Source organism: Diabrotica virgifera, chromosome 5, assembly GCF_917563875.1.
Source record: "Diabrotica virgifera virgifera chromosome 5, PGI_DIABVI_V3a".
In the NCBI taxonomy this organism is placed as follows: Eukaryota; Metazoa; Arthropoda; class Insecta; order Coleoptera; family Chrysomelidae; genus Diabrotica; species Diabrotica virgifera.
This window is the reverse complement of record NC_065447.1, coordinates 249,716,817-249,731,378: the sequence shown is the minus strand read 5'-3', so window position 1 is coordinate 249,731,378 and position 14,562 is coordinate 249,716,817. Positions and strand designations below refer to the sequence as shown.

General features: G+C 34.6%; 1 protein-coding gene across 1 annotated transcript; it reads left to right on the top strand.

The window, feature by feature from the left end:
* Positions 1-7,853: 7,853 nt before the first annotated feature.
* On the top strand, positions 7,854-13,769 carry LOC126884804 (INO80 complex subunit C). The gene is made up of 2 exons (XM_050651045.1): positions 7,854-8,373; positions 13,649-13,769. Exon 1 carries the CDS (start codon positions 7,990-7,992, stop codon positions 8,350-8,352), a length of 363 nt encoding a protein of 120 aa, XP_050507002.1. The 5' UTR covers positions 7,854-7,989; the 3' UTR covers positions 8,353-8,373; positions 13,649-13,769.
* The last annotated feature ends 793 nt before the right edge of the window (positions 13,770-14,562 follow it).

Genomic DNA, 14,562 nt, shown 5'->3' with positions numbered 1-14,562 from the left:
ATATGGATTTTCCGGGTTATATCGCTGAAGAGGCATGGTTGCAGTTTTTTTCGACGGCGTCTACCAAACAGGTTTCGGTTTTATTTGAAAATAATTAGGTTTTGGTATTCAAAGGTCGTGCACTTTTTAATTGTCAGATCAATTTGACTTTTAATTCACTGACTGTTAATGCTAGACGTGTTTTGTTTATGGGTTAATGTTTTCAGTTAATTAGATGTAGCGATATAATCAGCGTGCTTCCTGTTCATACGGGATGTGCAAAATTTGATTATATCGCGGTCAGTTAATCAATGAAAGGATAAAGAAATAATAATGATAAATATATGCATTATTATTATTATTAAACATTCTTAAACATACATAGTTTTCTTGTCAATTATATGCAATGCCAATTATTATACAAGGTGTTAGTAAATTAGTGCCACACACCAGGGAGCGATTCTGCATAAAAAAAATAAAAAAAGTTCTGAACACATATTGGGAACTAATCTTTGTTGGAATTTTACCGTGCTTGACAGGCGTGTAGTGAGATACAACCTGATAGATCTCCCTCGGCCTTCTAATCTTCGACAATTAATTGGCTTGCAAATTTCAGAAGCCACGAATGGTGTAACCAGAAGATTAGTTCTCATCATTCAACCAATTTATGTCCACTGCTGGACATAGGTCTCCCCCAATTGTTTCCACACTTCACGGTTTTGTGCCAGAGCCGGATTTAAGGCAGTGCGGGGCCCCTGGGTAGAATTGGAGTGGGGTCCTACATCTTGCCATTAAAAAAATTGTTGTTATATGGTACCTACATAGTCAATTACAGGGTTTTCCCTTTTAGAAATTAAAAAAAATACTATTCTAACTGGGAAATAGACCACAAATTAAATTGAAAGATTATTTTTTTTCTTTTCTTATTGGCTTTGGAATGCTTGACCCATTCAGCTACGATAAAATGATTTTATTGACATTTCGACTTCCACTTCGGATGTCGTTATCAAAATACAAAATATTAATGTACTTATTTACATAAAATTAATATTTTGTATTTTGATAATGACGTCCGAAGTGGAAGCCGAAACGTCAGTAAATTCATTTTTCAAGTTAAATTGTGGCTTATTTCCCAGTTAGAATAGTAAATTACATAAATGCCACAAACAAATAGCTTCAGAACAATATTAAAAAAATGTTGATCTACTTTTATCAATATATTTCTAAATAATAAAAAATACAAAGGCCTTATCTTGTTACAGTAAAATATTAAAAATAAACAAGTTAAGATGCATGGTTAAAGTCACGGTACTTTTCGAGATTTTTTAATTGAAAATGGCTTGATTATGTCGAACATGTCTATAGATATCTTAAAACATCGTGTTCAATGCTCCTTATTATAGAGAGATGATTCAAACGCTCTTGGCTCATCACAGACCGAAGTCGATTTTTAATTAACTTAAGTTTTGAGAATGATCTTTCTCCACTGCAGTTAGTTAGCATCAGAACTAAATATAAACGAAGTGTCACCTCAACGTTTGGAAACGCATCATTCACATTCTTTTCTTTTATCAGTCGGTACATTTGAAGCTTTTTACTTACCTATTATTGATGAGCCAACCTCCTCTTTAAATGAATTGGAAAATTTTACAAATTATACCAGTTCGACACCTAGGTGTTCAACTAAATCATTGTTGTACGAGTCGGTAAGCTTCAGTGAGTGAGCTTCAATTTCATTGGGAAATTTTCCAAATGATGTACAAATCCAAAATTGGAATAAATGAATTCATATGCAGAAAGCCTCTGACTTAAAGACTAAATGAAGTGATCTATAATAGCGATAAAATTTTGAGTCCTAAATTTCTCTGATTTTGTCATTTCAGCCTCTAGAGATGTTCCACAATCCAGTGGAGTCAATCGAATATTCCTTAAAAGAACATAAATTCGTTAAGTGATCTAAGTGCCGCCACTCCTGAATTAAGGTCAACATTTGGATAGGTATTGGAGAATACTTATTGTGCTGTTTGTCCTCTCTAAGATTTCATTCCAAAATATTGCAAATATTCCTGTTTCCTCTAAACACATTCGATTATACAAACAATTCGCATTGTTACGAGTTTTAAATTGTTTCTCATCGTCTTCTGAAATTTTGGATTATGCTCCTTTAATCTGATTATAACGTATAACTCGTGCTTCTGCAGCATCACTTCTAGATGACCATCTAGTAGTATTTACTCCTGTAGGAACAATAATATGTCTGCCACGGTCGCCGTTGCTCTCGCTTAAAAACGCAGCTTTAAAATATTCGATTAAAAAGTTGTATCTATATGTAGAGGAAGTGAACAATACATATAGTCCATATAGTGCTTCTAAGAAATCAAAGACTGCTATGGCAGCAGGACAACATTGTTGCACCTTTTGTAACTAAATTTAGAGAGTGGGTGGCACACGGAATCCACAACTCCAAAATATTATGTTATCTAATTTCAGCCTGAATACCATAATATTTTCCACTCATAACTGACGCGTTGTCATAGGACTGTCCCATGCAGTTTTTCAAGTCGATATCGTCTTCTTGAAAGAGAAGAATTAGAGAATTAAATATATCTTCTGCTTTATGATCGTGATTTCTCAAAAATACATTTTCAACAGGAGAGAAACCTTCCATGTAACGAAATATCAGAGTTAATTGATTGCCAAAAATTATTATATTTGAATAATGTGCAACTTCTTTTAAGTTTCGGGTTTTGTGGTGGCCCCCGGAATGTGGGGGTCCCGGACAGCTGCCCAGCCTGCCACCCCTTAAATCTGGCCATGTTTTGTGCTGATTGTTGCCAGTTTTTATTAATCCGCCTGATATCATCTATTCATCGTGTGGCAGCCTTTCTCCACTGCGTTTATCTTCTCTTGGTCTCCATTCCATTAGTTTTCGTGTCCATCTTGAGTCCTTCAGCCTGGCGACGTGTTCTGCTCAGTTCCATTTGACCTTGGCGATACGTTCTCTAACATCTGTGATACAGGTTCTTTGTCTGATATCTTCATTTCTTATTTTATCCCGTAGGGTTACGACCCGCATGGATCTTTATATACGCATTTGAGCAACTCTCCTTTTCGACGCTGTTGCCTTGGTTAGAGTCAGTGTATCTGCTCCATATGTCATTAACGGTAGCACACATCGATCAAACACTCGTCTTTTTAAACTGATCGGTATACTGCTCTTAAATATGTCTCTCAGCACTCAGGAGGCTGCCCAAGCAAGAGTTAATCTTCTTTTTATTTTGCACGTTTGGTTATCCCTAATAAGATCAGTTCTAATAAAGTTTTATTTTTAATAATAATATCCAGATTTAGCCATGCGGCTCACACTTTCTCTAAGAGGAAAATTGACTCATCCCAGATACCTACGGTATCAAAATGATTGAGCTCTGGTGGGACTCTTTCCTTGTTATCGAGCCCTAGGTGACTTGGTATGCAGGTGTATCTCCCAAAAATTTTCGTACACATCTGGCCGTTGCAAGTAGTACAGTTTTCTGCATGGTCTTTTAAAGATGTTCATTTAGACCCAGCCTTTTTATACTTTCGAGGAGATTCTTCGGAATGACTCCAGTAGTAGACATAACAATAGGTATCGTCTGGGTACTTTGCATTCTCCATTGTCTTCGTATTTGAATTTCCAGCTCTCTGTACTTGGCGATCTTTTCAGTAAATTTACTACGTAGATTATTGTTGTTAGGTATCGCCACATCAATTAGTGTTGTTGTCTGGTTAATTTATTAACAAGTACGAGATCTGGTGTATTATGTGCCACTGTTTGGTTTGTGAGCACAGTGCGGTCCCAGTATAGCTTGTAGTTACCATCCTCAAACATACTCTCAGGGACGTATTGATAATATGGGAGATGGTCCGTTTGGAGAAGTCCCAGCTTGATAGCTATCTCCTGATGAAGGATTTTTGCCACTGCGTCATGCCGTTCCTTGTAATCAATTGCAGCAAATGCCTGCCAGTCCCCTGTAATATGTTGGATGGTTTCTTGGGCTTGACATCCATATCGGCATCTGTTGTTTTGAACCTGATGGTCTTTGACGATATATTTCAGATAATTTCTGGTTGGTATAACCTGATCCTGAATGGCTAGTAATGAACCCTCCGTTCCAGGGAACAGATTTCCTGATGTCAACCAATAGTTTGACGCTGTATTGTCGACATAGTCTTGGCTGACCTCATTAGGATGTCGCCCGTGCAGAGGTTTACCCATCCAGGTGCGCATTTTTCGTCTTTAGTGAGGTGGTTTATGCACATTCCTGGTTCCCTCAGTTTGATCGGTGTTGTGTCATCTACTGCACAGATAGCGCGATGTAGAGTAGAAAATAACTTCTTAAATTAGCAATTTGTTTATCTAATTGCTCACCTATATCCATAAGTCCTCTTCCTCCTAGATTCCGTGGTAATGTCGTTCTTTCTACTCCACTTTTAGGATGGTGTTTTTCTGCCTTTGTGAGGTGTGTTTTCTTACTTTTCGCTGAAGATTCTCTATGTCCGTTTTTGTCCACTTAACAATGCCAAACGAATAGCTAAGCGCCGAACATTGCGTAGGTGTTTAGTGCCTTAAACAAATATCTACTGTTAAGGTGTGAACGAAGCAGCTGTTTTACCCTTCGCACAAACTCCGCAGTTATCTCAGTTTTCATTTGCTTATGGTCAATTTGCATATCGAATCCTCCGGGCTGTACTTTTCCTCTGACTATATTTAAAACACAGCACTTGTCTAGTCCGAAATGCATACTAATGTCATTTGAAAAGGATTCTACAGTTCTTAGCATCTCATCTAGTTGGTTTCGAGTGGAAGCCATTAACTTCAGATCATCCATATACAAGAGATGATTAAGCTTCGCCACCACATTGTTGTTATTTTTGATGCTAAAACCTGCATCAGTGGAGTTCAATAGCTGAGATAGTGGGTTCATAGCTAGACAGAACCACAGTGGACTTAAGGAATCTCCTTGGAACAGGCCCCGACTGATTGCGATATTTTCAGTTTCGATCTTATTTTCAACAGGTATTTGAAGGAGAATTCTAGTCTTCCACTCTGTCATTATATGCTGTAAAAAGGTCTCTATATTATCATCGACTTTATATATTCTCAATATCTATAAGCCATTCATGCGGCACTGAGTCAAAGGCCTTCTTGTAATCAATGAAGGCAGTAAATAAGTTCCTCTTTTTGGAATATGCTTGATTAGAAATGACTGAATCGATGATAAGTTGTTCTTTTCAACCCATGGAACCCTTTCGAAGAGTTCAAATATCGACTTCCGGTTCTAGTTCCGGTCACTTTGAGTGAAGATCTAGGACGAAATTCAATTGCTTATTCTTCTAATGGAATGACAAAACTATACACATTATATTGTAGGTATCTACCTATACCTATAGGTATGTTGCTTTATTTCAAAAATGACAAAAATTAACAACTTATAGTACTAAAAAGCTCACGATCACGATAGTCAAAATATCGATCGCCTAATAAAAACTCAATTCGTCTCGACCTGTACGTAATATATCAAAGAGTTTATCACGCTGATTAAAACATAATAAAAAATTGACCTTGTATATCAAATAGTTCGTCATGTCAAAGATTTATTGTAAAAACAAAAAATATGTAGGCGATATTTGCGTCATAGTTGTGGTTCAGATAAGAGTACAGAGTACATCTCGAGTAAGACGGGATGAATATTCACGCTGGGCAAAATTAATTGATTTTTTGATGAGTTTTTCCGCGAAATATTTATTTTGTGGGTACGATAAACATTATCTTTCTAACAAAATATTTTGATGGATAAATATCGTTATATCGTTGTTATATCTTTAAAATGTTTAAGAGGAAACATTAGTTATCAACAGGTAGCGAAAACGCGTTCCAAGATTGCGGCTGTAATTTTGAATATTTTTTCGAGATATTTGGCACACGTATTCGTAGTATAATAAATAATGGCGGTACAGAACCCAATTTGAAAAATATATTAATATGTGGAAATTACTCTCTAATTAAATACAATATTAAAAAAACGAACCTGTACCGCCATTAAGAAGAACAAAAAAATACACTTTCTTCAAATAAACTTTTTATCCGATGACTAGAATCTTGTATTTAATTACAGAGTAATTTCCACATATTTATATATTTTTCAAATTGGGCTCTGTACCGCCATTCTTTATTATATTACGAATACGTGTGCGAAATATCTCGAAAAAAATATTCAAAAATACAGCCGCATTCTTGGAACGCGTTTTTGCTACCTGTTGATCGCTACTGTATCACCTTAATAGGGCTTTTCATTCACGCAGTCATTTGTTTCGAGCTCCTGTCATATGTCGTATAATCCGTGTATAGAAAAATTAGGTACAGATTATACTATTACAGTATTAGAAAATTAGATACAGATTATACAACATATGACAGAAGCTCGAAACAAATGACAATCGATGAAAAGCCCTAAAACATTGCTGATGTTTATATTTAACATTCATTGCAAACTAAAGGCAACTATATATAAAGGTGTAGTAGCTAAACGATGATTTTGACTTATTGAAAGTGGATTCATGTTAGTAAGTTTTTTTTTCTACGAAAGATGACAAATTACAAACCGTAACTAGATACTAACTATTCATTTAGTTAATAATTAGGTCTGGATCCCGCGTATGAAAAAAAAATTGATTAATAGCAAGCTCAAAATTTGTTAATAGCTTAAGGGTGTCTAGTCGGATAAACTTTGATATATGGGAACACTGGAACAGGGGCAGTTTTAATTGTGGAACAGGTTAAAAATTTGGAACGGTCACACCACGAAAACGTCACATGTATTTTGTTCAACAGAACTTCCAATTGATTTGTTACCCTTTCATTAAACTCTCATGCAAAAATCAGACTGCTATTTATCACCAAATGGGCGTTTTAAGGAGTGGAACATGTAGAATATGTCAAATGACACGAATTATGACAGGTGATAAATAGCAGTCTGATTTTTGCATGAGAGTTTAATCTCTGTTCGGAGAGTTTTAAGGGCCGGTTGTTCGAACGCTAATCAACAATGATCACTATCAAATATTTAATTACTGTCACCAAAACTGCCAATGTCAACTTTTATTGGGTTGCTGAAAACATAATTGATTATAATTATGAGATTAGTTAATCAATTAACATAACAATTATTAACATAATTGATTAAGTAATTTCATAATTGTAATCAATTATGTTTTCAGCAACCCAAACAAAGTAGACATTGACAGTTGGTGACAGTAATTAAATATTTGATAATGATCATTGTTGATTAGCGTTCGAACAACCGGCCCCATGTCTGTTCTGTCGGACAAAATAAATGTGCTGTTTTCGTGGTGTGACGGTTCCAAATTTTTAACCTGTTCCACAATTAAAATTGCCCCTGTTCCAGTGTTCCCATATATCAAAGTTTATCTGACTAGACACCCTTAAACTATTAACAAATTTTCAGCTTGCCATTAATCAACTTTTTTTTCATACGCGGGATCCAGACCTATAAATTAAAAGTGAAATGTTTTATGTACAGTAGGAAAAATGAAAGAATACCCATGAACGAACATATAAAACACGCTGTATTTTCCTGTCACCGTGTCACACAAAAAATTGGCCAGCGCAAGTACATGTAATAATTATTGTTACATGTATTTGCACTGGACAATTTTCTTTGTGACACGATGACAGGAAAATACAGCGTGTTTTATATGTTCGTTCATGGGTATTCTTTCATTTTTCCGACTGTAGATATACATTAATATTGCTCATTATTGGTTGCCTATGCAACAGGAAAACTTTGTTTCACGTGATTTTATGACATTGACACTGACACTAGTGACAGAATGTCAATCAGTCAATAATGTGTTTCAAAAGTTTTAAAAATGTTTTAAAAGTTGTTAGTTAAAATAAAAATGAAGTGTTTTGATTATTGTTAAGATTAAACGACGTGAAACACATCTAAAATGGCTACAATGACAGAAGAGCCGAAACCAGAGCAAACACCCATATTTAAAGCATCATCTTTTCACATAATAAAAGCTAACAAAAAGAAATATGTTTGGAAAGGCTTGAAGCAAATAATTTCATCCGAGAAAGCTCTACCATGGCCAGATGATTGCGTCCATTACGGCTCGATTAACGCTCCACCTTCGTTTAAGCCACCAGAGAAGTTTTCTGATCTCTCTGGTTTGCCTGCCCCATACACTGATCCACAAACAAGGTTGAGGTTCGCGAATAAGGATGAATATGCTACAATTATAGACCTACCGATGGATATTACGGCTGGGTATTTGTCTCTAAGAGGTGCTACAAGTATTGTAGGTTGAAGAACAATGATGATAAATATGGTAGGTATCTTCTGCATATTAGGTATATACGAGTCACTATTCATTAGTGTCACTAATTCATTAGATAAGTTATATTCTCTACTTTACTATATGTAAATAACACTGGTTAAAAATGGGTTGTGTCATGAGATAATACTAATAATAAAATACCCATACAGGAGAAGAAGGGGGAATATCACATTGGGTGCGTTCCGACGACCACAGCGGCTGGACAGCTGAGCCAGCAGTAGCTGTCAGACATCACCGCTGGAAGTCAGCCGCTGAGAGATTTACTAAGCTTTCCCTATCACAGCTGGATGCAACCACTCAGCCGATTTCTGCTGGCAGCCAGCCGCTATGGTCGTCCGAACGCACCCATTGTTACCAGTTAATTAAGGGGAATGTCAGTTGTGAATCATGCAGAAATAAGTGAAAACACATTGTTTTCGTGTGTTCCCACAGAGTAAATTTTCAAACATGATTTTGAAAAAAAAATAAGATCAAAACATATCAATAATATTAGTCTTATAACTTTGAAAATGCTCTCCTGAAAAATTCAACAAAAGTGACATACCTCCTTTTTTCCCTGTACCCTTCATATTATGTACAAAACAGGGGATAAATATGTCTTTTTGACTAGAATTGAACAAAACCAGTAACAGAAGCTTCAAGAATGACCAAAGACAATACCTCCTTTTTTCCCTGTACCCTTCATATTATGTACAAAACAGGGGATAAATATGTCTTTTTGACTAGAATTGAACAAAACCAGTAACAGAAGCTTCAATAATGACGTATGGTGTTTTGTAAATCAATATGTTGATAATTTTACAAAGTACCAATTGTTAAAACGACATTGGCAACCATCAAAATCGTAGCAATTTCCATATTCTGGTCACACAAAGAATAAACAAGAAATGAAGGGTTACTTGGGTCATCAGCACTAAGAACAAAGGAGTTGGTTAGTACTTTTGCACATTCAAAAGGGATTGTTTTGCAAGTATTGCATTATTTTTCTAATAAACAATATGGTCACAATAAAGGGATGACAATGACAGCCAAAGCCTTGTCACGAAACCTTTAACATCTTTCGACAAACTCATGGCAAAGACGGAGCCATACAAACCGATGAAAAAACATCATACCACAAATAGTGCTTTCAGATAGGCCTGAATTTTCTCTAAAGTGATCATACTCGTAAAAGTCAGTCATTAAACAGATATACTCTCAGAGGTCTAAACAGATACAAGAAAATAGAGAAAGACTACGACCAATAGTAGAGTATATATACAGTCCATCTAATTTACTTACCGTTGCACGTCATTATCTACGCCAGAGATCTAAGTTGACATAGTTGCCAAAGTATAAAAAAATCCTGAATCCATTTTAAATCAAATAGATCACATAATTATTGTAAACGTGGATTATACATCAAAACAAATTAATATTCAATGTAAATAAGTAAAAACTTAAGAAATAGAGAACAAGAATTAAGTTATAATCTTTTAAGATTTGCAGTGCAAGCGTTTTTGTTCTGCACTGTTAATAATTAAAAAACGGCTTCGAACTCTTGACATGAAGCCGGTAGGTTTCTTTGTATATGTCTACAATAACAACTAAAAAAGTTGTCAGATAGGTACCTCGATTATTCCAAGTCGTGATAAAATTATGTGAAATTTATATTTTTATAGTAAAGGATGTTTTTATTTTAAAGTAAATAATAAAAACAGTAAATATAATAAAACAGATACTTATAGTAAAGAATATAAACAAATATGAAGTGCCATCACCGCAACTGTCAAATAAATGTTACCAATTTATTCTAAAATGTCACCTTCGTTCGATTACAGTTACAGTGTGATTCGAGTAAATGTGCTTCATAAAAACGCTTTATAATCCATTTATACAAATTAAATGAAACATATTATTGTGTATTTCTTTAGGTTAACATTAATAGAAATCTTCAAATATTATTTCTACGCGTATATAATAAAATATGTCTAGTGGCTGTAATTGCAGTGTACCCGGCAAAGTGATTCTAAAAAAGAACACACCTACCGCCTAAATATTTCGTGTTGGTATCATGTGGCGTCACAGGCTATGACGCGGATGACTTGCAACGGTTAGTAAATTAGATGAAGTATAGTTTTCTTAGGTCGACAAAATATTTCTTTAAGAGGCCATCGTGATGTTGATCTTCTGCATCTGGACCAAGATGCTGGACCTAGCAATGACGGGAATTGTTAAGGTTTAAAGTCGCATCAGGAGGTAAGGCTCTTAAACAACATCTATCCACAGCATCTTCCCGAGTAACATACATTAGCAGCCTAGTCACAATCAATTGATAACATGTTGTAGTGAAGAAATAATTGAACAAATAATGAATCAGGTTCAAAGTGGAAATTATTACTCTGTCCTATTTGACGAAACGACTGACGTATTCCATGTGGAAGAGCTTTCACTAAATTTGAGATACATACACAATAACAACATTCGTGAAAACTTTGTTAAGATCATTGATGCTTATGGGAACATAAAAATAAATGAAAATCAAGAAAGAGGGAAAAACAAGGTCTAATAGTAGAACCATTGGGAAAAGTAGTATTAAACTTGTTGAAAGAACTGCACTTGGATCCAAAGAAATGTGTAGAAATTGGTACTGACTTTAATAAGGATAAGTTTTGAATGTCTTTGTGGCACTCAAAAGTGTATGAAAAGTGCCTTGTAACATGGTACGTTAACCCTTAGCATTGAACAGAAATTCTATGAAATAAAATATAATATAGTTTATAGTAATATACATAAATGATCGGCATTGACCACTATTGAACTTATCTATGTTATTATTTGGTTTTGTATATAAACGAACCAGAGAAGTGACGGGATATTCAGATCAATTGATTAGTCACGATGAAGCAATAATACTTTAGTTATTGTTTACATATAGACCGTTGTTTAATTGTTTAAACGAACACTGTGAAGTTCAAATATAATTAGATAGTGAGAATGGTATTTTATTATACATCCAGCACTTAGGGCGCAATAGCTCAGCCACCAGACGTATTACCACATCAGCCTGAAAACTCACCATTGTAACCTTAATTTTAAAAAATTACCCCCAGACCCCCTGATACCCTCCCCAAAAAAAGTTCATGGCCCCTCCCGAAAATCGGTCCTGGATCCGCCCTTGCTCTCTTGTGCCGTTCTCCTCCATTGTCTTACATTCATAGTTTTCAGGTTGTGTTTAAAATCATCCAATCATCTCCTGAGTCTTCCTTTTCTTTGTCTTTCTATCAGCTTCCATTGTAATATTTTCTTTGTTTATTTAGTATTTCCTGTCACTGCCCCAGCCATGACAAGATTTGACTTTTAAGAAGTCTTATATTGTTGCACCCTTCTTTTAATTCATTAATCTTGTAATTTCTTCTGATTCTCCATGTGCCATCTTTCTCTTGCCTTATACTTTCCTCAGCATTTCTTTTGAATGTCTTGAGTTGTGCTTGAGCTGTAGCATAGTACAGTTCCTGGAGCGAACCATGGCCGGTGAGAGAAATCCTCTATGTGTAGAGTTTAAGTGGGTGTAGGACCGACAACAGCGTTCCTCATCGGCTATGGTTCACTCCGGGAACTGTATATATGATTCCCACTGGAAATATGCACATTAATTTGGCTACTTACAGAGTTATTTTAACCCTTTTCTGTGCCCAGACATGTGAAGGCATCCCCACATTTAATGGTATACAGTTGTCTATTGTAATATTATTTTCATTGTCAGGTGTTGTTTTTGACAGCCATGTACTTGGTTTTTTCTCTCTAATTTTCTCCCTATTTTTCATGCTTCAGGATCAATTTCCTGGTGACACCTATAGCATAGAAATATTGATCACCTCCCGTATGAATAATGAATTGTTTTTCATTTTTTTCCTTTTATTATTCTTTTCTACAAGTGTTTTTTCACATTTTGTTCTTGTTAACTTTGTTATACTATATCAGGGATGGCCAAGCTCCTTGATAGTCCAAAATTTAAAATTTTTCACGAGCCGCAATTAAACAGTTATTTAAAAAGTGTAAAAAAGGTATTAAATTTTTTTCTCAGTGCAGATGGATTTGTTGTTTCAAATATGCAAATATATATCTACAAGCAGCCTTTTCTATTTCTGGATACTTCAATTCTTCATGATCCTTCCATCTTTTTCTGGGACGGCCTAGATTACCTCCCTCATGAGACTGTTTTTATACAGTTATTCATGTCGAGTCAGACAACTTTTTTAATACGGAAAATTTTTGGGAGAGGGCGTTTCGTAAATATAGAGGTTTCTAAACTTTGGTGTGCACGACAACTTAAGTACCCTTAAAAATTTGTCGGACAATATTACTAGTTAATTGTAAATATTTTGATCAAACAATCCTGCAAAAATAAGCCGTGAGGGTATAAATTTTATGACTCTCTATGATGCATCATAAATAATGATGTTTTTTGCAGGATTGTTTGATAAAAATACTTACAATTTACTGGTAATATTCTCCAACAAATTTTTAAGGGTAGGTACATGTGACGTTATTTGCTCAATTATGTTAAAAATTTATGCAAATAAAAATTTACTCTACTCTACTCTACTCTACTTTAGTTGTCGGACGCACTAAGTTTAGAAACCTCTATAATTTATATTTATGAAACGGCCTCCCAAAAATTTTACGTATTAGAAAAGTTGTCTGACTCGACATGAAAAACTGAATAAAATAAGTCTCATAAGGGGGTTAATAATTTTTTTTAACTGTGGGTCAAAGGTCTATAACTCTAGTTGTAAATTTCTAGTGCTATTAAAATATCACATTTTAAAGAATTTTTAATTTTTGCAATATTTTGCATAAAAATCTTGAAAACGACAAATCAACAAACTTAGAGCCACAAAACAGTTGATTTTTCCTTGATTGGTGCTTTGGCGGTCCGTGCAAAAACTTGCAAAGGGGCGCACGCAGCCCGCGGGCCGCAGGTTGCCGACCCCTGGTTTAGATCATCGATTCGTAAATCTTCCTGTGAGCTCAGATAATATTTTACTTATTACATATTCCAAGGCCAAATTGAATAGCAGTGGTGATACAGGGTCTCCTTATCTAAGTTCGATGTTACACTTAGTCATTTATATTTGTTGTCAGTAATTTAAGACATTTAATACAAAAATTTAAAGTAATTCAGGTACATTTATTGAGAGCCACAGTTTGGCCACCCCTGTACTATATTGTCAATGTAAAATTTTAAACTTTTTTAATCTTAATTATTTAATATTTTTTTCAGAGATCAACTTTTGGCACAACAAAGAATTATTAAGTATTTAAAATGATCTTTGCTTACTGTGTAAGATTTGTATGAAGGTATTTATAAATAGAAATGATAATAAAGATATATTTTCTTATAAGCATTTGATTTAAATAATCAACATCTCAGTTTCTTTTTAACATAGCTATAGACTATGTTCCCTCTAAACTAGACTCCAACACAAGAGGGACAATGGATGTTAATCACACGCCTAAGTAATCTAGAATACTCCGACAATATCTGCCTATTAGAACAAAGGTTCCAAGATGTGGCTGACCAATTGGAAACACTTTCCACTGAAGCCAATGCAATATATTTGAAAATCATTATTAGTAAAACCAAGTCCATGGGAATAAATACAATGAACAACACGCTATTTCAATTTCAAAAGTTTCTTGTATTCAGTAAGAAAACTAGAGAAGCCTTCCCTAGGTTAATTTAATTTACCTTCGTTTTTTACAACAATAATCTATAATCTATTGCATGTCACACCGATTACAAAATAGATTTTTCATCAAGAGGTGCAATAAAAAAGCCAATAATTTTGAATAACTTTATTTAGAAATATATTTCAATCCATATATCACACAGTTACAAATTAATAGAGTATGCCCTACTTATAAAAAGTCATATTCAATAAATAACACTACTATATATCAAATTTTTTCTTATCCTATAATTTCTTTACTGTGAATTGATGCAACATCTTCGTAGAGTAACTCTTACTAAATTTCAAAGATTTTAGGCAAATGTTGTTCTGAAGCTATTTCCTTGTGGCATTTTTATAATTAAGTATTTTCTATGGGAAATAAGCCACAATTTTACTAAAAAATCAATGTAAGAATCACTTTAAACAAGGATGGTACTTTAATTAGTATGTGTCTTTTAAATGT

Coding starts and splice junctions, on each gene's coding strand:
- LOC126884804 (XM_050651045.1), top strand. CDS start 7,990: ATGGCTACAATGACAGAAGAGCCGAAACCAGAGCAAACACCCATATTT.